This window comes from Zootoca vivipara, chromosome 6 (genome assembly GCF_963506605.1).
Source record: "Zootoca vivipara chromosome 6, rZooViv1.1, whole genome shotgun sequence".
Lineage (NCBI taxonomy): Eukaryota > Metazoa > Chordata > Lepidosauria > Squamata > Lacertidae > Zootoca > Zootoca vivipara.
Window position 1 is genome coordinate 34,055,337 of NC_083281.1, and position 22,431 is coordinate 34,077,767.

General features: G+C 46.6%; 2 protein-coding genes across 3 annotated transcripts in view; both read right to left on the minus strand.

The window, feature by feature from the left end:
- The window catches only part of LOC132592304 (uncharacterized protein K02A2.6-like), a 34,179-nt gene extending 13,213 nt beyond the window's left edge, over positions 1-20,966 (minus strand). For both annotated transcript variants that reach the window (XM_060275766.1, XM_060275765.1), the window contains exon 1: positions 8-20,966. In XM_060275766.1, the coding sequence (XP_060131749.1) occupies positions 8,821-10,752 (1,932 nt within the window). In that variant the 5' untranslated portion in view covers positions 10,753-20,966 and the 3' untranslated portion in view covers positions 8-8,820. The remainder of the gene's footprint in view (positions 1-7) is intronic.
- Positions 1-22,431, minus strand: part of AHDC1 (AT-hook DNA binding motif containing 1) — a 202,229-nt gene that overhangs the window by 116,260 nt on the left and 63,538 nt on the right. The gene's annotated exons all lie outside the window — the stretch shown is intronic.

The window sequence follows — 22,431 nt, forward strand, 5'->3', positions numbered from 1 at the left end:
GTCAAACCTCATCGAGTAGCCCTACACAGACTGCAGATACAGCACAAATGTCTGAAGCGCAGGGAGGGGGACCTTTTCCAACCCGAAGATTGAATTCCTTTCTTGGCAGTCTCCCAAAGGGTGGGTGGAGCCAGAGGCAAAAGAGGGTAGAGCAGTGGATGCAAATATTATCTTTGCACAGCAGGTTAATTTCTATACACACTCTTACATCCCTATCATGCACCCAGGCAAGCAAGAGCCATTACCAGAGTTCAATAACACTTTCCAGGCAGGCAAAAAACACTCAAGGAGGGTGCAACTTGGAGAGAGTAAAGGGAAAGACAAGCCTAAAGGGTTGCATTTTAACCCCAGGGCACAAGGTTCCCCAGCCCTGCTGTACAGAGTACTCAGTCAGTGTTTCATATTCCGGGGAAAGCTTCATATAATTATATGCACAAGACCCACTCCCTACAGATGTCTGTGCTGCACATGTACAGTAGTCACTAGGGAAGGTGAGTGTGGCACTAGGGGTGTGGCCCACTCCTGGTTCCTATATTCTTAGAGCATGGGAGTGAACAATGTATCTCCGTGCGCACATGTGCACACACACAAATTGCATCTGAAACTTTTCACTTGTTAGAACACAAAAAGTTTCTATAACTCAAGTTGCATTAGTGGCCTGATCCATACATAATATTTAAACCATGGTTAGCGAAAACAAAGCCTTTGAGTCCCTCACCAAAGGCTCCGGGGTCCTCTTAAGGAATATTAACTAGTTGAGCAGGAAACAGAGAGTGGAATTAAATAGACATGGATAGAAGAAAATGGTTCACCAAGGATCTGTATTGGGACCAGTTTTTAACTTTTCCCGAAGTGGGTTAGTGATGAACTGTCAGGTACCGTAGCCACGTTTGCAGATTACTGTGGGTGGTGGAAGCCCAAGCAGACTGGGAAGAGCTCCAAAAGGGCAGCTCCATACTGAGTGAATACACAACAAAATGGCAAATGTTGCTCGAGTATAAAGTGGTGCACACATAAAAAAAACCCAACCTTAATTACACATATACACTAATGGGATCTGAACCTGAAGTGACTAACCAGGAAAGAGAATTGGTGTCACAATGAACAGGCTCAGTGAAAATGCTAACCCAGCATAGGGATCAAAAATGAAGTTGCCAGTATAGCAATATTCTTATACAAACCTTTGGTGCAGCTACACTTGGAATACTGTCTACAGTTCCGCTCACTGCACTAAGAAAAGGTATTAGAGAGCTGGAAAAGGTGAAGAGGAAAGCAACCAAAGTGATCAGGGCAATGAAACAGCTTCCCTTCAAGGCCAAGGCTAAAACGTTAAGAAGTTTTAATTTTTGAAAAAGTGCAAAAAGGGTTTGTGTCATGACAACGGTTTGTAAAAATTATCTACTTCCTCCACAAAAAGACATGTTTTTCTCCCTCCCTAATAATACTAGAACTCAAGAGTCATCCAATGAAACTGATGGGACAGGAGATTCAGGGCAGACAGGGGGGGGGAGACTTATTCATATAGCAGATAGTTAACTTATTAATTTGCTGCCACAGCCATTGGCTTAGATGGATTTTTAAAGGGTTTAGATAAATGTATGAAGAATAAGGTTATTGATGGCTACTAGTCAAAATTGCTATATAAGACACCAATGTTCAGAGGCAGAAAGACAATGAAATACCATTTGCTGGGAAACAGTTCCAGGAGAGAACTGCCTGCCTTCCTACTCTGCTTGTGGGCTTCCCAAAGGAATTTTGGTTGGCCACTGTGGGAAACAGGATGTTGAACCAGATGGACCTTTGGGTCTGATCCAGCGGGGCTCTTATGTTCTTCTGGCAGAGAGCTCACACCTTCTTTTAATATTAGTCCCTTTCTACAGCAGACAGCACAGACACAAAAGATAAACAGATCCTCTCTTCTGAGCACATGCAGTCTCCTGCAATAGCACACACAAACAACACAGTTCAAACATACCTTCTCATAAATGGAAGGGGTTCACTGAAGCCAGCAACTCTTCCTTACCACCACAGCCTAAAATGGGGGCACCCGACAATGGTGCCTATCAGATATTGTTAAATTCTAATTCCTATAATCCCTGACTACTGGCTATGTTGTAGTCCAACAACACCTGGAGTGTGCCACATTCATCGCCAATACAACCCTACTAAGCTGCTCTACACTACTGAATGTTGAGATGTCACTATCCCACACAAGCTCTGGAGGGACTAGAGCAGTGATGGCGAACCTATGACACGCGTCAGACGTGACACGCAGAGCCCTCACTGGTGGCACGTGCCCCATTGGCCCATTCGCACAGTTGTTGTTGTCCCCCCCCCCATTTGTTCTCCCACTCCTCCTCATGCTATGGCTTGTCTCCACTGTTAAAACCCATTGTCTCCTATGTTAAAACCCGGATCCTTGTTGTTGTTGTTGTTGTTGTTGTTGTTTTGTTGTTGTCCTGTTTTTTCTGGCGCTTTGGCAGACGATGATTGGGTGTAACAGCGTTCATTTTTTAACCGGTTCTGTGCTGGTTTTTTTGGTGCTTTGGCAGGCTATATCAGTGCTGCGTGTTAGTTCCAGCGAAGGTATTATTCGTCATTTATTTCTGTTCTCTTTACCCCCCCCCCCAAAAAAACAGCACAGCAGCTTTGGGAAACCCCCCTAAAAAAAGCAAAGCAACTTTGCACCCCCCAAAAAAACTCCAAAACTTTGGTCAGCAGCTCCCCCCAAAAAGCTCAACAACTCTGGGCACTTTGTGATAAATAAGGGGTTTTTGGTTTGGTTCGGTTAAATAATTAGTTTTTGATTTATTAAATACAGTTATATATTACAATTATACATTTTTGTTATTTAAACTATAAATATCGTGAAATTATGGGGTTTTTTTTCCTGAAATGACACACCACCCGAGTTATGCTCGGTTTTTTTTGGCGAATTTTGACACACTAAACTCAAAAGGTTGCCCATCACTGGACTAGAGGAGGGGCAGTTGATGTTTTTCACACATGGCATAAATAACCCAACCAGATTCCAGGTCTTCACACAAATATTATACATCCACACAAAATGTATTTTTTTTAAAAAAAACCACCTTTACATAAGGGGAAGGGAAACTCAATAGTCTTCTCGAAGGGAGAAACCTGGTCTGACAGCCAGTCTTAAGTTCCAGAAACATCCCAGGACAGACAGAAAGTGGTCTGTTTGCAAGCCTTCTTGGGGGGGGGGTTCAGTTGCAGAATGTCCCATGTCTGAAAACTTGAAGAGCTGCTGTCAGTCAACATAGACAATACTAAGCTAGGAGAACCAAGGGACTTTGGATATGGCAGCTTCCTATCTTCCCAATGCCAATTCTTTTGGGATGCTCAGAACTGCAGACAAACCTTTCAGTGGTTCACTAAAACAGATTTGACATCCAGATATAAATGACGAAGCTTGAATCCTATGGGCCAGGGGCATTTTCCAGTGGCCATTCCAGCAGTAAAAGAAAGACTGTCTTCACATTAGCACACAAGAAACTAGAGATGGTAGGAGGGGAGGAAGAGGAAACTTACTGTCCCCAAATAACAACAGTGACACTAAAAGTTGCTTAAGCCCTCTCGCTTCTCAGTTGCAATGCTCACAATTCAAAACAGGGAAAGCTGAGGAACTTCAAGAAATGTTATAGGAGAATCAGCTTGTGTTTGCTGTGCAGACTGATCCCAGAGATTCTGAGGGTCTCTTCAGGTGCTATTTCAACCCCAGGATTCTATCCAGAATAAGTTGAGAAGATCAAAGAGGACCTGACAGTTTGAGGTGTCAAGTGGGTGGCCAAGTCAAACAAGAGGGCTCAGAAGACAAACCATTCTGATGTAACTGCCCAGTTTATATGTGTGTGTGTGCATTTTAAAGTTGCACATAAATACATTTACTTTCCCAGTAGGACTGTTTTCGTTTGTTTTGAGACTCATCAGGTTAATCCTCCCAAACTCCCGTCTACAAGTGTGAAAAGCTCAAAGCCTGGTTACTAAAATAGAACTTACAAAATCAGCCTTACAAAATAGTATGAAATGTCACTAAGAAGCACTCTCACTCCAAGGGGAAATGCCTCCAAAGAAAGGGGTTGTAAGGCATGTCTAGGCAACCCCTGAAATTTCTTGTGTTACCTGTATATCTACCGTTTCTAGATCCTCTCCCCACTGGTTGAAACTTTCTAGGCTGATAAATTTTACCTACCGGTACTCCCCTCCACATCACATTCTGCCCTTTAACTCTTTTATTTTCTCAATCTTTCTCTTCAGTTCTCTTATATTTTTAGCCCATGACCCAGCCCACCTCCCTCCTCCTTACTTCTTTCTTAGGTTGCAAGGGCCTTAAGGACCACTAGCACCAGCTACAAAGGTCACAGCTGCAAAACCAAGACCCACCACAACACAGAACAAAGGAAGAAGCAAGACAGCTCTCAGAAGGTTGACCAATTGTGCTTTTTCCAACATGAAACATCCTTTAACCACATAGAGAACAAGCCACTGGCAAGTCTGGGATGTGCCAATTTTGCACATCCAGTGGACCTTTGCCACAGAGCAGTCCATGAGTGGACTGTGGAAGTTGTGTAGGTAGCAAAATCCATAGAGAGAAAGCACTGAGCAACACTATTCCACTCCAACTGTGGCAGTTCCCCCTCCTCCACCCCCCAGTTGCTGCCTGTTACCTATATTACGTGTGTGTGTGTGTTACCTATATACCTGTTACCTGTTTCAAGAGGCCACTTGCACATCAAGAGCAAATGCATCACTAAAACAGAAAATGAAAGGTGGTTCTTATTTGCATACAATCTGCATATGCTAATTCTATGGAGCAGTCCAAAAGCAGCCCAAATTTAGAAAGAATTTCTATAATTTAAATAGAAATGCAATACCTTTCACTGTATAGGAAATGCTGTGACCAGGTGACCTGTGTGCCTGGTCAGTCTGCCATTCAGGTGCTAAGTGAGGTGGGCAACCTCAGAGACCCTCCCCTGCTCTTCTGCCTTAGGGTTCTTTATTTTTAAACAAGACTCGGACCAGGCAGCCCTCCAAACAGAGGACATTTTCAAATACAGGGCCTCTGTAAGGTAAAGCATGAGTTTCAACTCTGAAATGACAGAAGAACTGGAAGAGTCCAAATGGATGTTTTCTTTTCAGTTACCAGTATTCATTGCATTTATATACTGTATCACCTTTTTCTCCAAGAAGCTCAAGATGGCATACATTGTTCTGCCCCTAACCATTTAATGCTCACAACAACCCTGTGAGGTAGGTTAGGGTGAGAGGCAATGAATGACCTAAGATGACCCTCTGAGCTTCACAGCCAAGTAGGAATTTGAGTCCTGGTCTCCCAGGTCATAATCTGACACACTAACCAGTATAAGAAAGCGAAGACCTTTAATGCTGTGGTTGCATAAGAGGGGACAATACTAATGATAGTTTAAAAGTAGTGCTCACTGGGGGTGCAAATACTCCCATATTGCTCTTCTGCATATATTAATCCAGATTTGGGCTAACAAATGATTAGTTTACTAAAAAAAACACCTTTAATAATCTGTCTAATGACCATTTAAATTTAAGTAAGTTTGATTACCACCAAACCAACTACTCACCATTATGAGGAAATGACATTTGTAATGTTTTTCTTTAATGATTATTTACACCAGAATCAGTATAGATTAATTTTTTTAAAGGGCTTTTAACACTCAGTCCTAGCATTTAAAATTAGCTCCTGCAGGTTAAAAACTGATCCCCCCACAACACATAATCAAGGAATTGTTGTTGATTGATGTGCATATTGAATCAGTTGCTTTTTGCTCAACTCTTAGCACAAACTCTATTTAGTTGTAATGGTCATTCTTAAATATGTGTGTATTGCAAATTAATGCTTAAAAAGAAACAGGGAGGCTGGACCTGGGGGACTAAAGAGAACAGTAGCAACAGTGATTTTTTAAGGGAATTTTGTTCCCAGCTTATATTGTTAACTGGGTGGTGAGACGGGTGGCGCTGTGGTCTAAACCACTGAGCCTCTTGGGCTTGCTGATCGAAAGGTCGGCGGTTCGACTCCCCATGATGGGGTGAGCACCCATTGCTCAGCCCCAGCTCCTCCCAACCTAGCAGTTCGAAAGCATGCCGGTGCAAGTAGATAAATAGGTGCACTGCAGCGGGAAGGTAAATTGTGTTTCCGTGCGCTCTGGCATTCGTCACAGTCCTCTGTGCACCAGTAGCGGTTTAGTCATGCTGGCCACATGACCCAGAAAACTGTCTGTGGACAAACGCCAGCTCCCTCGGCCTGAAAGTGAGATGAGCGCTGTTGTGACGTGGGGTTTGTGATTTCAGCTCTCTTGACAAAACATGCTGGAGACAGTTCTCTAGTAACAGCTCTTTATTAAAGTGAACAAGACTGACTGTGAGGGCAGGAAGGCTACATTTATAGGGACAGGGAACTAGCTAGAAGGGGATACATTTTGGAGGGAACAATATCAGGCAATCACAGTGCTGCCTTTTGGAGGGAACCAATAAGACAGAGGATCCAAATACAGCAGCTTAAATGAACCAATAGTAGCTGTACCCTCTGGAACCAAAAGGCAGTTACTTTATCCTAATGCAAATACAGACAATAATAATACAGAGATAAAATCCTTTGACTCAATACACAACACCCCTCCCCCCCTAGTGAGCACAGCAGACGTAATCCCTCAGGTACTGTGGGGTCCTACAACTTCTACTTGATCTCCTGACAACAGGTGTTGCAGGTTCTGGATTGGGTGTTACCTGTGGTGGAGGGGCTGCTATAGGGGTTTCGTCAGGAACAGATGGAGTCCCAGACATCTCAGGGTCCCCTACCTGTACCTCGTCATCCTGAGGACTAGCAGGCCCTGGTTCATTTGCGGAAGCCCCTGGTGACTGCACCTCTGGGCCATCTTCACTCTGGTCTCGCAGCTGTGCGTCATTAGCCAGGGATGAATTATCTGACTCCTCCCTGCTGAGCGCCCGGCGCCTCAGCTGATCTATATGTCTCTTCCAAACTTGCCCATTTTCCAAGGTCACATAATAGGACACAGGTCCACTAGCCCGGGTGATCACACCGGCCACCCACCGCGGACCTCGTGAATAGTTCCTCACCCAGACCAGATCTTCAGGGGCGAGATACCTTGTTGTGTCAGTCTCAGCCTGGGGGGTTGCTCTTGAATTACGGTTTGGCATTTTATCTGGGTGGACATAATCCAGCACCGTTACCAGTCTTCTACCTAAGAGCAGCTCAGCTGGCGACTTGCCCGTCGCAGTACACGGCTTCGCATGCTGCAAAAATAACATTCGCGCAATGCGAGCCGACCAGTTACCCTCCATTAAGCGTGCAATGGATTCTTTGGCTGTTCTTACCATGCGCTCAGCCTGCCCATTGGAAGATGGGTGAAAGGGCGCGGATGTGACCCCTCTTATGAAGTTATCAGCCAAGAATGCCCTGAATTCTTGGGATACAAAAGCTGCCCCATTATCTGATACAATGGTCTCAGGTAACCCATGGGTTGCAAACAGCTGCCTCAACACCTTGATTACGGCAGCTGATGCCATGCTAGGGACCATCGCCACTTCTAACCATTTGGAGTATGCATCAACGATAACCAAAAAGACCTTCCCTTGGAATGGCCCAGCAAAATCTATGTGTAGCCGGCTCCAGGGAGTCCTGGACTGCTCCCACCAGTGGACTGGTGCTCTGGCCACTTCTGGCCGCACCTCTTGGCATGCCTTGCATGTTCGTACCCATTGTTCTATGTTCTGGTCCATTCCAGGCCACCACACATAACATCGGGCTAGCGACTTCATCCTGACCATTCCCGGGTGTCCCATGTGAAGCGTCTCAAGAACCCTGTTTCTCAGTGGTGCTGGGATGATCACCCTATCTCCCCATAGGAGACAACCCTTATGCATGGACAATTCGTGCTGCCTTGTCGCATAAGGCCTGAATTTTTCTTCATGCGGACCACCTGGCCACCCCCTCCCCACCCAAGTGAGCACACGGGAGAGAACAGCATCTTTCCTCGTTTTCTCAGCTATATCAGTAGCTGTTACAGGAGCCCCTGGAAGTGTTTCTAGCATCATAATGTGCTCCGCCGGAGCAGGATCCTCATTGCTCCCGCCAGGAAGGGGCAATCGACTCAGCGCATCAGCGTGGCACAACTGTTTCCCCGGCACATGGGTCAAGGTGTACTGGAACCCATTCAGGAATATTGACCAACGCAACATTCTGGGGGAGAGAATTTGTGGTGTTTGTTTGTTTGGGTTGAACAACCCTAACAGTGGTTTGTGGTCCGTTTCAATGGAGAAATGGCGACCGTACAAATAATCATAGAACCTTTTGATTCCTGACACAATTGCTAGTGCCTCTTTATCAATTTGAGCATAGTTGCGCTCCGTGGGTGACAACGTACGGGAATAGAAAGAGATGGGCTTTTCCGACCCATCCGGTTCCCTATGACTCAGCACAGCCCCCAGGCCGTATTGAGAGGCATCACATGCCAAGACCAGCGGCTTCGACTCATCATAATGAGCAAGGACGCTCCTGCTACTCAGCATTTCTCGCAAGGAGTCAAAAGCCTTCTGCTGCTCCCGCCCCCATCGCCACACATTCTTTTTCTGCAAAAGTCTATGTAATGGTTCAGCTACCGAAGCTTTCTGGGGTAAGAATAAATGATAAAAGTTAATAAGTCCCAGGAATGACTGCAACTCCGTCTTGTTCTGTGGTCGTGGTGCCTCGATGATGGCCTTAATCTTAGCATCTGTGGGGTGGATGCCTGATGCATCAATTTTAAACCCCTAGAAATCCACAGTTGGCACCCCAAAACTGCATTTTTCTTTTTTCAGTTGCAACCCCACCTCCTTGAACTTGAGCAACACTGCACGGACACGCGCAACCAGTTCCTGTGGGTCTTTTCCAGCAATCAAAACGTCATCAAAAAATGGCAAGACCCCCGGCAGACCCCTTAACAGGCGTTCCATGAGCCCTTGAAAAATCCCTGGGGCCACACAAACTCCGAACTGTAATCTGTTAACTCTGAACGCCCCTTTATGTGTGACAATAGTCTGTGCTTCCGCTGATTGTGGGGTTACTGGCAGCTGTTGGTAAGCTTGTGCCAGGTCAATTTTGGCGAACACCTTGCCCCCAGCCAGTTTAGCCAACAGATGTGATACGACTGGAATGGGGTATGAGTTTCCCCTGAGTGCCTTATTGATAGTACATTTGTAATCTGCACATATCCTGACTTCCCCATTTGCTTTAAGGGGCGTGACGATTGGAGTCTCCCACTTAGCAGAGTCCACGGGTGAGAGAACTCCCTGCTTGACCAATTTATCCAGCTCTGCCTCGATCTTGGGTTGCAGTGCAAATGGCACTCGCCTTGGTTTGAGTCGGATTGGGGCCACCCCGGGGTCCAACTCGAAGTCAACTGGGGGCCCTTTATAACAACCCAGTTTTCCATTAAATAGACCAGCAAATTCCTTGCATAATGCCTCGCTCATCTCAGGGCAGGTTTGGATTGAATTAAGCCCTGAGATACTCAGTCCCAGGGCGGGGAACCAGTCAGTGCCCAGGAGACTGGGGCGACTGCCCTTCGCAATCACCAGTTTGAGTACAGCCTGTTTGTCCCGGAACTGTACTCTCACAGCACACATTCCCATAACATGGATGCGGCCTGCTGAGTACGACTGCAAGGTTGCCGGGAAGGGCTCCAGAGGGGGCAACTTACCCCTGGGGAAGAATGTCTTCGCGGTCTGGTCCGACACGATGGTGAATGCAGATCCAGAGTCCACCTCCATGTCGCACTGCTGACCCTCAATCTTCACCTTGACGTGTGCCTTGCCTTGCGCTGGAAACTGCACGGCCCTCCCGTTGATCTCCGTTATGTAGTGGCAGTCCTTTCGAAAATGAGTTGCTGTGGGCGGTCTGCGATGCTCCAGTCTAGGTGCTCCTGTTGCTCCTGACGCCGCCGATCTACAGACCCTGGCGATGTGACCTGTCTTCCCGCACATCCGGCACATAGCATCCCTGAAACGACAACTCTTCCGCCCATGGTTTCCGCCACAACCTGGGCAACTGCCTCGGTGATCTTTGTGCACTGTGCAGGCCTGACGCACCAACTCGACCCCACGGACTGGGCTCTGGCTCGGAGTAGCCTCTAGCTCGTCCATGGCATGCGCAACTTCTATCTGTGGCTTAGTGGCCTTGCGACTGGCATCAAGCTCCTCTCTTTCATAATTCTCCGTGGCGGTGGCCTCCTTCAAGGCTGAAGCAAGGGTAACCTCTTCTTTAGCCACGATGCGTCTTCTGGCTTTCTTGCTGCTCAGACCACCAATAAACCGATCCAGGAGAGTCTCTTCCAGATTTTGGAAGCCGCAGTGCTGAGCGAGCTTCCGGAGTTCAGCCAGAAATGCGGATACAGACTCCCCAGCATGCTGCTGCCTCTTATGGAACTCCATCCGCCGGGCCATCTTGGTCTCAGTAGGCGCCAAGTGGCTTGTTAGGCAGGCAAGAATATCTTGGAGAGATGTCTCACTCAGCTTCGCTGGAGCAAGTAATGCCTTGGCTAGCTTGAAGGTCTCGGGCCCACAGTAGCTCAGGAATGTGGCCCTTCTTTTGCTGGCATCAGTGATCCCTTGAGCCACTGCGAAGAACTCAAAGCGTTCGACGTAGTCTTCCCACGTGTGGGGCTCTGATGGCTGGAAGGGCTCCAATACCCTAGGACTCTCCATTGTCCTAGCGGGCAGGGTCGTCTTCTCAGCTGGCCAGTGAGTCTTGTTCTCAGCTGCAATCCGGACTCTGAGGCAGGGTTGTGTTTAACCGCTCCTCAGCATTCCGGATCCCACCTTCGTCGCCAGTTGTTGTGACGTGGGGTTTGTGATTTCAGCTCTCTTGACAAAACATGCTGGAGACAGTTCTCTAGTAACAGCTCTTTATTAAAGTGAACAAGACTGACTGTGAGGGCAGGAAGGCTACATTTATAGGGACAGGGAACTAGCTAGAAGGGGATACATTTTGGAGGGAACAATATCAGGCAATCACAGTGCTGCCTTTTGGAGGGAACCAATAAGACAGAGGATCCAAATACAGCAGCTTAAATGAACCAATAGTAGCTGTACCCTCTGGAACCAAAAGGCAGTTACTTTATCCTAATGCAAATACAGACAATAATAATACAGAGATAAAATCCTTTGACTCAATACACAACAAGCGCCACAACCCCATATTCGCCTTTGACTAGACTTGACCATCCAGGGGTCCATTACCTTTACCTTATGAGGAGGATTGAGGTCAACAGGCTTTTAACTTCCAGATTTCATCAATAATGTTAAGGCATATTTTATATTCTATGTAAATACTGCTTTGATTTCTACTTCTGCCCACTCCCCAATTGATAGCTTTAACTTCTTCCGCAGAGAAATGGTCATTTAACTCCTCCGGCTCACCACCTCTCCCAGATAACTCCTAATCTGAAGGGCTTGTATAAAGCTGAGGTCATGGAGAGTTTTCTATCCAGTCCAAAGGGAAAGGCTAAGGCGGGCCTTAAGTGGCCATGTTGGAGTCAGTTCCTCAGTTCCCTAACTCATTCAACCATGCTCTGCAATATGTAGTTTGCCTGGGCCCAACTCTTCCCTCAGCTCTATTCACCAGGGTGTGTGTGAGGTATGAGTGAAAGGAATCAGCATTCAAAGTCCAGAGTACAGGTCAAGACGGACCCAGCTGCTCGAGTCCCTCCCTCCGAGCATTTTTATATTTATTTTTAACATCCCCTTGGGACTGCCAGACTTCGCACTGTGGGCCCGTGTTTGAGTTTCTTCTGCTGATCCCTGTCACAAAACAATCTGCCTCTGCCTAGCCGAGAGTTGCCTCAGTTTTCTTTCACAAATGCACACAGGAATCAATTATCCCTGACAGGAAACCTCAGTAAACAGGTTCTCTGCTCCTAGCAACTAGGCCCAGGCCTCTCTTGCAAGCACAACCCACTGTCCTCAAGCAGCCCCCTCTGCCAAGCAAAAAAATAACACATTCTCGCTGTCTTACCATCATCGTCACATCCCTTCTGATCTCCGTTCCCAGCTCTCTCCCTCCTCCGGAAGACCCCCCCTACCCTCCATCATCGACCTGCATCAAGCTGCCAGGTGCCACAAATTGGTGTTCATTAACCAGCTCATAAGCCAACTCTGCTCCAGCAGATCTGAGCTCCTGAGGGAACGTTGTCTGAAACAGACCCTGTCCCAATTTCCCTCTACCCGCTTGCCCAGTGTTACTGAATTCCTGCCCCAGACACCTTTGCAGTAGCTGAGAAGAAAAACAAGCAACTCAACACCAGAAAGAATGAATACACACCGCTCTGGTGTGAAAGTTTTACTATTGTTATTCTTAGCTGCTGCCTCTTTCTCCCCCCCCCCAAATGTACATCCTACTTCTTTTACCATTTGAGGCAAGAATTGTGTACACCTGGTTGGTTTTTAAACAACCACATACACACACACACACAAAAAGACACAGTGTGTCAAGACTCAGACGCAATTTAGGCTTTAGTCTCTGCTAATACCATTCTACCCAGTAAAGCAAAGCGTAAAAGGGAGGCACACATATGGCAGGCATAAATTAAGGGAGCAGAGCCAGTTCACCATGGAGCCCTCTGTGTCTGGAGATGAGACGCCTGGCTCATGTAAGTAAAACCAGTGCTCTGGGCCTCAGTTTCTCACAGGGAAAGCTATCACCCCACAAGGTCCCGATTTTCCAGGGACATTTGGAAACATGGAATTACGAAAGCCATCCCAGCTTCTGATTTGATCCTGGAATATTCCTGTTTCCCCAACCATATTAAAATAAAACCGGGATTCAGGGTTTGTTTTTCGGGGTGGTGGAGGTTGTGTGTACTGTTTCCCCTTGGTGTAATGGTGGCAGCACTAGTCCTTTTTCTGATGGGAAATGCTCTGTGGGGGGGGGGGACACCCAAAAAATGGGGGGTCGGTTGTGGGGGAGTGAGAAATGTCCCTATTTTCATCTGGGGAATGTTGGAGGGTATGTCACATGTTTGTAGACAGTGGTGAGGGCACAATTTCATGAGGTGTCAGAAGGCTGGATTAAACTGGTATCAGCATAAAATAACCCATGGCCAGTTTAACAGGAGCTACTGGGCTCATTAAATAGTATCTTGTGAGCAAGGGGGGGGGGGGGACAAAGGAACATTGCTGGGTTTTGCAATGACTCAAAGGACAGCTTATTTAAAGGTGCTACAATTTAATTAGTTAACAAAATGCCAAGGGGGGCAGAAAAAAGAGAAAGAAAAGCAGGAGAAAGATCGACTATTGGAAGTGTCCCTGTCCCATGCAAAAGCTTACGGGCCACCTATCCAATAACATACCTCTCAGGTGCCTTACACACGCAGGTAGGACTGAGGCAGATGGGGAGAGCTGTTGGGGGAGGGGGGCATTGGACATTTATCACCTGGGCTACCTAGCTCCATCCATTCCTTCTACCTCAACCCCCTGCTGCTCCCCAGACTCCCTCCAGCCCATCTTTCCACTCAAGTTCAGCAATCACAGACATCTGAAAGTAGCTTGGGAGAAGGTTTAAGCAGCAGTTAATTAAAGTAAGCATCAAATTAAATACAGCAAAATTAAAATAGCTCCGGAAATTAATTTCCAGCATTAAAAAAAACCTACCTGGTAAAGCTAGATATTATTTAAAGAGTGAAGAGGAACTTACTGAGGTGGGGAAAAGACGGAGTTACACCCAAGCTCCAAATCCCCTTGCCAGCTCCAGCAGGAGTTACAGGGTATAGACATGGCCAAGTCTTTTCTCTCCTGAATCTCCATTTTGCTGGCGCACGCACGCAAGCACACACACACACACACACACACACACACACACACAATCACCACACTTGACCACAGCCTGCCAGTCACTACCCCTTATCTAAATGCCCACCACCCAGCTCCTCTGAACCATGTGGGTGGCCCACATTCTCCCTTCCTTCTTTCTCCACCCTAAAACAGCCCATCAGCCATCAGACACACACATACAGTGTTAAGGAGGCAATTTTCACTCTTCTGGCACTGTGTACACAGAAAGGCAGGCAGCGGAAGCAGCATGGAATATATAAGTACTGTATATATTTTTCTTTAAAAAATACCTCCTAGTGGAGATTTTGCAAAGCTGCACGCAGTTGTGATTTTAAAAAATATAAATAAACAAAAGGCCAATTTAAAGGGGCAAACTCCCCCAGAACTTCCTGGGGGCTACTTTTCTGTTTTCAGTGGGCAGCTAGAAGGAGGATGGTGGAGATATACCAGTATATGGCTCTAATATATTTAAATGGTGCTTTGTTTCTGTCCCTGGTACTGTAATCATCACCATCACCAGATATACATGATATATGATTGTGCGCGCACACGCACACACTCCACGAACAGCAGCTTGCTCAGATCTCATTATAAATAGAAGGATCCAGCTAAGATCAGGATCTAAATGCATCAGAATACCCATGCCAATGTCTTGCCATGTAAAAGTTAGCTGCTTTAAAAACACAGTTTTGTTTCTGGAACTATAACCAAACACATCTCCAGCACAGGCTGCCCACATATTAATCTTTCCAATGGCAAAATTAACTTGATAAATAGTAAGAACGTGCATAAAGGATACACTAAAAGTTCAACTTGTTAAGTTGGTCAAATATCAGACCAAAGCTTCTTAGCTGGGGAATAGAAGGGTTTTTAGGGAAGAAGTCATTGAAGGTGAAAGCTCTCTGATTTATTCAGCAGACAATAAAGGCCAAAATATAGGGGTTGTGCCAGAGTATGCATGGTGGGGAGTTCCATTGCATTAGTGGTAATCCTTGCATGAGCGCAATTGCTTAGTTGAACAGTGTCCCAAATCTCTCAGAGAAGAGCTAGCCATCACAATCAACACAAGGCAAATGTTGAAAATGGTGGTGGTGGCACCATAGCCAAGCCCCCCATTTCCAAATGTACATTTCATACAGTTGTAAGAAATCAGTATTTTAGTGTAGCGGCATCTACACTTTGGAACTCTCTGCCTACTGACATCCAACAGGTGTCTTCGCTATACTCTTTTCAGCATCTGCTTAGAGCATTTCTGCTTAGGCAAGTCTACTCATATAAATAGGTGTTGGTATGTTTTAATCTCCCCCCCCCCCTGTTACTTTTAAGTACGTTAAAATGATTTAAAATGGTTTTATTGATAACATTAATATTTCTTGTAAACCATTTAGAGGTTGTACTACAATCAAATGGTATATACCGGTACATTTTGTTGAACAAATAAATTCCTCTGCCTCAAGATACTGGTGGTACTTGACATTGTGGCAAACTTGACCCTGACTGCATCCAAGCTAGTGATGCACTAAGGCACCTTGCTAACTTTGTCTATTTTGAAAAGCTACCGGTAAATAATCCCACAATTAACTTTTGAATTAAGGTTTAAATGACAATTACTACAAAACAGAACACATATAAGATAAAAAAGGTAAAGGACCCCTGACAGTTAAGTCCAGTTGCAGACGACTCTGGGGTTGCAACACTCATCTTGTTTTACAGGCTGAGGGAGCCAGCGTTTGTCTGCAGACATTTTTTTCTGGGTCATGTAGCCAGCATGACTAAGCCACTTCTAGCGAAACCAGAGCAGCGCATGGAAATGCTGTTTACCTTCCCGCCGGAGCAGGACCTATTTATCTACTTGCACTTTTTGGCGTGCTTTCGAACTGCTAGGATCGCAGGAGCTAGGACCGAGCAACGGGAGCTCACCCCATCGCGGGGATTCGAACCGCCGACCTTCTGATCAGCAAGCCTAAGAGGCTCAGTGGTTTAGATCACAGCGCCACCCGCATCCCATAAAGGATATACTCCACAACAATATAACTGGTACTCAGCTAAAAGTTTATAGTGAAATTATCACCATGCACAGTAATAACTCTGTGCGTTTTGGCAGCCACCACTTACAAAATCTCCCAACTTGTGAACCCAAGAACTTGACTACCCTATGAACTGCTGTCAGCATCCCTATCCTGTCATTTCCTCCTTCCCCTTTAAGCATCACACCTATTGGAAGCTGTATAGCTAAATGAGTGGAATTCCATGTTTACAAATAAAAGTTCAAACCATGAGGTTGCCGGGGGGGGGGGACACTGTACAAAGAAGAAGCTTGCAAAGTGGGGTGGGCTGTGTGAACAGAAAACATGCAGATTATTTAGGGGCAGCATGGAATCACAAAGTGAAATAAAACACTCTCATCGATATGGACTTGGCCTCATCAAGGTCTTTTTATGCTACCTGGTTTTACATAATACATATCTGCTTCCTATTTTGTTGCCTGCATTCCGCACATCTTCCACCAAGGCAGCATTTTAGTTGGAAGGCGCACCCTGCACTGTGAATTGCAGCATCTGAGTAAATGCATTACTCCAACCTCAGGTTAGTTCACTTGTTTCTATTTGGATTGCCACATGAGCCACAGTACATAAAAAAGCCATGGGCAGCTATTGGATTTTGTTTGTGAATTCATTAGTGGGGGCTAACAAGACACACACATACCCCAATGCTCACAATATTCTAAGCTTTTGGTAGGTGGGCACTCCACTGCTCCAAAACTCCTGCAAATAAGTGCTTTGAAGCCAGGAGGCTTTAAAATACCACAAAAATGCAGAGTTCTTCTCTCTTCCCACCCCACCTAATAGATGCAGCAGGGAGGTTGCGTGATTGTCACAGGAGAGGAGGCGGAGAGAACTGCAGAAGTATTGCACAATGTGAATGTGACCGTGCTTTCAGGGTCGGAGCAAAAAGGCATTTAGAGAAGCAAAGGAGAAGGGGAAACTCCACTCCATATGGGAATGAAACCAACTGCTGTGTCCCAGAGTCCCAGCCAGGCCAAGCCATGTGTACAAACTTGCTGCTTTGTCTGTTTCCTGCTCACCAACCTGAAAGGAGCTTTAAGAATATAAAAATCTCAATGCCCAGAGGGCTGCCATAACATGAGCTGTGAGCCCAGGGTGCACCAAAGCTTTGAGGTGCAGCTTCCCCAGCCATGGCAAAGCACAGAGATGAAGCAAACATGACAAAAGGGTGTGCCACCAGTGAATGGGGAAACTGAGCCATGGAGACAGGTAGAAGCTTGCATAACAAAAGCCGCAGCATTTCCAGGGCTTGTTCTGACGCTCTGCATCTGCACTTTCAATATGATTCAAAGTCCTCTGCCTTGAAAAAAAACACCTGCACTTCCCATCAGGGTCACTTGTGCATATCCGTCTACATGCCCTTAACTCATCTGTCTTTACTGATAACATACAATTGGTAACCATATTCCCACATTACAGCAGGGGTAGGGGGGTGGGGAAGTGTATTGATATTCCTATTTTCCACCCCCAAAAAAGTTGTTCACTTGCCAACCTCTAAGTTAATGGCTGAGCCTAAATTCAAACTTGGTTCTTCCAGATCCAAAAGAAAAACTTAGTAAAAAATCCATTTATTTAGCAAAAATTATATACCACTTGTTTCCTGCAAACCGCTTAAAGGTTTTACTACAAATGACCCCAATGAATTCCCGTGGAATGGTGACCCTAATGATGAAGCAATAAAACTGCTAGCACATTTGCAAAGCTAAGCAGGGTCTAGGATGGTTGACTGCATGTTGAGATTCCTGCAGGGGGTTGAACTACATGACCCGCAGGGTCCCTTCCAACTCCACGATTCTATATTAAAGGCATTTCAGGTTTTTTGGGGGGGGGGTCAAGGCCAGGGAGAAGAGAGGAGGGCCCATCACAGGCATTCATAACATTATGCATAGCACGGAGAAAGCATGGGGCATTCCTCTCACACTATTCTAGAACGCAAGGGCCCCCAGTGAAATTGGTAGCAGGTTCAGTACAAAGGAATGAGCTTGTGGAATATTCAGGCACAGGGTGACCAGTAACCAAAGTGGCTGTACAATGGGAGCTAGTGAAATTCATAGGAGGCGAAGTCTTATCAGTGGTTACTAGTCACAATGCCTACATGCAATTTCCAGGTCCAGAGGTATTATGCCACTGAATACGTACTAGCAGCTGGGTAGCTACAGAGGACTTTTATGTTCATGTCCTCCTTGTTGACTTCCCACAGGCATTTGTTCAATGGTGGGAGGCAGGACGCTTGACTAGATCGCATTTGGCCCGATCTAGCAGGGCTCCTCTGCTCTCATGAGGCAAGTCTCTCTGGGAAGGTGGTGGGCGGGGGGGGGGGAGAGAAACAAGGCAGGCAACCTCTCCCTCCATAGCACATATCTTGTGCAAGCCTGGAGGCGAAAACATGTCTCAATACCCATTCCAAGTAAAGGTTGTGCTCCCCACATTATGGATCCATAATTTTCCATTTTATTTTAAAAGATCTTTGCCGACCACTCCCCACAGCGAAAGATGGTTGTAGGCACAGGTGCTGAGGTGAGGCTGAGAATAGGTGGCATCTCGCACCCAAGATTGTGGGTGCCCGCAAAAAAATGGCTTTAACTTTGCCCATGACTTTGAGAGAGCCCAGCCCCCCACAAATTATATTTTGGCTCCAGTGAGGCTGAGATACCTCCCCGTACAGGGACATTTTTAATGTTTGATATTTTACTGTGCTTAATGTGTTTAATTTTCTGGAAACTGCCCAGAGTGGCTAGGACAACTTAGTCAGGTGGATGGCATGTAAATAATTTGTTGTTGTTGTTGTTGTTGTTGTTGTTAAGAGGAGGTCGTGCCCAAGGCCACAAAGCAAATTATTGGAAGGTAGTGTCGCCCAAATCTACATACAACACTATAACCCCACCTTGCTAACCTGCTGCTCTCCAGTTATTTTGGACTACAGCACTGCCTGGAGCTGATGAGAGTTGCAGTCTGGAACATCTGCCTTGGCAAAGGATGCTCTTCCCACCGGGAACCACAAGAGGCTCTTGCTTTTCAAGTGTGCACAGGCAAGGCTGCTCGGTGAATCGTTAAGTTTTTATGAGGCATGTTCTTGGTCACAAACCGAGGAGGCTCCAACATGACCTGGACGGCTAGATAAAGTCACCGGTGCTCCCCTCCTCTTCTGAACCTCTTCTACAGATCGCCTCTGCCACCAGAGAGCTGAGCCAGACTCCCTGCAGCAAATTCTCAAGAGCATGCTGTAAAACTTTTGCAGCACTTCTCCCATACTGTACTCCCCCCCCCAAGCAGTGTGTGCCTAATTCTGTCCCTGACACTTTGGCTGAGTATCATCTTATCTGCTCTCCACCCCACCCGCACAGCTCATGCTCACGCAAGCACGCACACACACAAGCACGCACACACACCTTCCTGTTAGATGTCAGGATGATCTTGGATCTTCGCCTAGGCAGCTCCAACATAGCTTTCTCCTTCATTTGACAGCAGCCCTGGCAGGGAGGGAGGGTCAGGAAGAAAGGGGGAGGGAGGGAAGGATTTGGTTGGGGTTTCTTTTTCCAGGAGACACAAAGCAGGGGGGGGGAGGAATAAGTCTGCGGAGGGAGGGAGGGAAGAATGTCCGTTCCAATCATGGTGCTTTTTCCTTTTTAAAAAAGCCAGCTTGCTTTCCAGCCATACGACCTGCCCCCGCAAACCCAGACCCCCACCAAATACCGCCCTTCTCCAGTCTCTCAGCGCAGGCCATTTCAATCTCTCATCTCTGGGTGGCCTGGCCTTCTTCATAGTGCTCACAGATGGCTGTTTCTACTCACTTGAGCGCTTGACCTAAATCTCTCCTCTCCAGATCCAGTGGCACTGCAAATGTCTTACCAGTGCACAGCTCAAGGCATGGCAAGGCTTTAAAAGAAAAAGAAAAAAAACAGGAGAAGGGGGGAAAAAACAGGAGGAGGAAGAGGTGAAGGAGAAGAGAATGACAACAGGATGTGAGCTGCCCTAGGGAGAGCCCCCACCCCAGCTCCCCATTTTAGAAACAGACAGGAGGAAGATTCGGCCCTCAGCATCATCTTTTGCCCTGTCATCTATTCTGCGCCACAGTCTGAAAACTGGGTAACCACATATCCGGCCCCAATCTTCCTGATAAACCTCTCTCCTCTTCCTCTCCCCCTCCCCTTCCTCCCTGCAAGCTCAAATAAGTTCCACTAGCTCTAAAGTTTCATCAGTGACTCAGCGGCTGGCTGTTTCAGACAGCAGCCACACATACACATGCACACACACAAAAAAAAAAAACTCTCAAGGGAAATAGAAAGAGGCCTTCAGCCCCCAGTTGCAGATGGGCTGGGTGGTGCAGGAAGACCGGACGATAGCCAGGCTCGAATTACAGTGTGTGCATCGCAGGGAAGGGGTGGAGGGAAGAAGGATAAACTGCAATAACACCGCGAACGTTTATGTACCACTTTCAAATGTTCAGAAATGCTTCACATGTTACCTTGTCATAATCCTTACAACAGCCCTATAAGGTAGATCAGTCAATATTATCTTTGGGTTGCAGATCTGGGGGAGCGGGGGCTGAGAATGGGATGGGGGGTGCCTAAAGCCACCTAGTTATTCGCAGAAGTGTTTTCAAATGGGACATTCATACCTGCAGATCAGTTTCAGTCACACCAACACTCTCCTATTTCTTCCAAGTGCACTCTGAACGTGTGGGTGATCTCTGAAGGGGCAGGAAAGTGTGCCTGCATATAAACTGCAAGCCATGCAAGGGTCATCACATCTGCATAGCTGCCAAGTTATCCCTTTTTTAAAGGCATTTTCCCTTATGCTGAATAGGCTTCCTCGCGAGAAAAGGGAAAACTTGGCAGCTATGCATCTGTTTTACACGCAGAAGGTCGCAGGTCCCATCCCCCAGCATGTGCAGGTATGGTTGGAAGAGTCAGCCCATGCCTGGCCCTGAATCCCTGGAGAGCCACTGCCTGCCAGTCAGTGTAAACAATACTGTACTGAGTTAATGGACTCAGTGGTCTGATTCAGTATAAAGCAGCTTCCTATGTTTCATTTATCTCTTTGACCTGTGAACTTCACCTGCAGAATAGCAGAATTACTTTTATAAGAGGAGAGAGGAGCCCCCTCCCCAAGCCAAGCCCTCCCCCACCGAAGAGATTAAAGGGACACACACACACACACACACACACACACACACACAGTGTCATTCCCCAGCTCTGCCTTCCTTCCCCAGCCAAGGCTGTCTGCAAGAGCCCATCATTTGTTCCGCCCCCAGCGCCAAAGCACTGAGCGACAACAGAATGCTTTTAAAATCGCCTACGCGCGGCGTGACTCACTGCAACCCCACGTTGCCCAAAACAAGCAGAGAGAGAGAGAGAGAGAGAGAGAGAGAGAGAGAGAGAGAGAGAGAGAGAGAGAGAGAGAGAGAGAGATATATATATCTTGGGTGGGTTTTGAGGGTAAGAAGCCAGAAGACTGTTCTTAACAAGACTGTCAAAGTTGTAACATGTGGGATGGGTGGTTCACAGCATTATCACCTTAATGTAATGGTGCTTTTTCTCATAGAGGTGCATAACTTATGCTGAGGGTGCAGAAACAGCAGGTGTGGTCATGATTTTTCTCCCCCCACCTTGCCCACTACAATGTGTGGGTTGTAATGTTGGCACAGGGCTTCTCTGCCTGAATGCAGCTGAGGCCTCCTTATTCTTCCCATCTCTTGCAGCTGACACTTCTTTTATCTTTCTTTCCTGTCCACTTCTGTTTCCCTTTCCTCTGTCCTTTCTTTCTAGCAAGACTGAGGACTGGGGGTATCTGAATGAAGATGGAGAACTCGGCTTGGCCTATCAGGGTCTAAAGCAAGTTGCCAGGTCAAATACTTTTACATCTTTTCCTTCTCCTTTCGGACCTTTCCCTACTGTCTCTTTCCGGTGTTTTTCCTTCCCCTCACTTTCATGTGGAACTGGAAACGGACATAATTTACAAAGACCCCAAACTGGATTCCTCTGGAGCTGGTTTTTTTAAATCAACTTTATTGAGAAAAAAAAGATCAAAGATATCGCAAGACATTTCTGCTGTGTTGTGTAATTTACATTTTAGATTCTATATGCTTTGTTGTCTCCTCTCCTCAATTAGTATCATAGAATCATAGAGTTGGAAGAGACCACCAGGGCCATCCAGTCCAACCCCCTGCCAAGTACATCCCTACCCTAAGTTCTGGAAACCTGAGGTCCACTGTGGACATGTGCGCAGGTATTTGTTTGCCTGTGTGTATAGCCAATTTTTGAGACAGCCTTTTTCGAGATCCACAAAATGGGTTTAAATACAGAACACACATGCCACACCCAGCACCAATAGCAGCCCACAGAGGACCTCCTCGTCAAGGAAGTAGGGGGTGTGGTGCTAGATGAAACACAGCAAAATGTCACCACACACTCTTTTTTTTAATACCCTGCCCATACCATGAACTTCAGTGCACTCACTGCTATTATTTTATGTTGGATTCCCCCGCCCC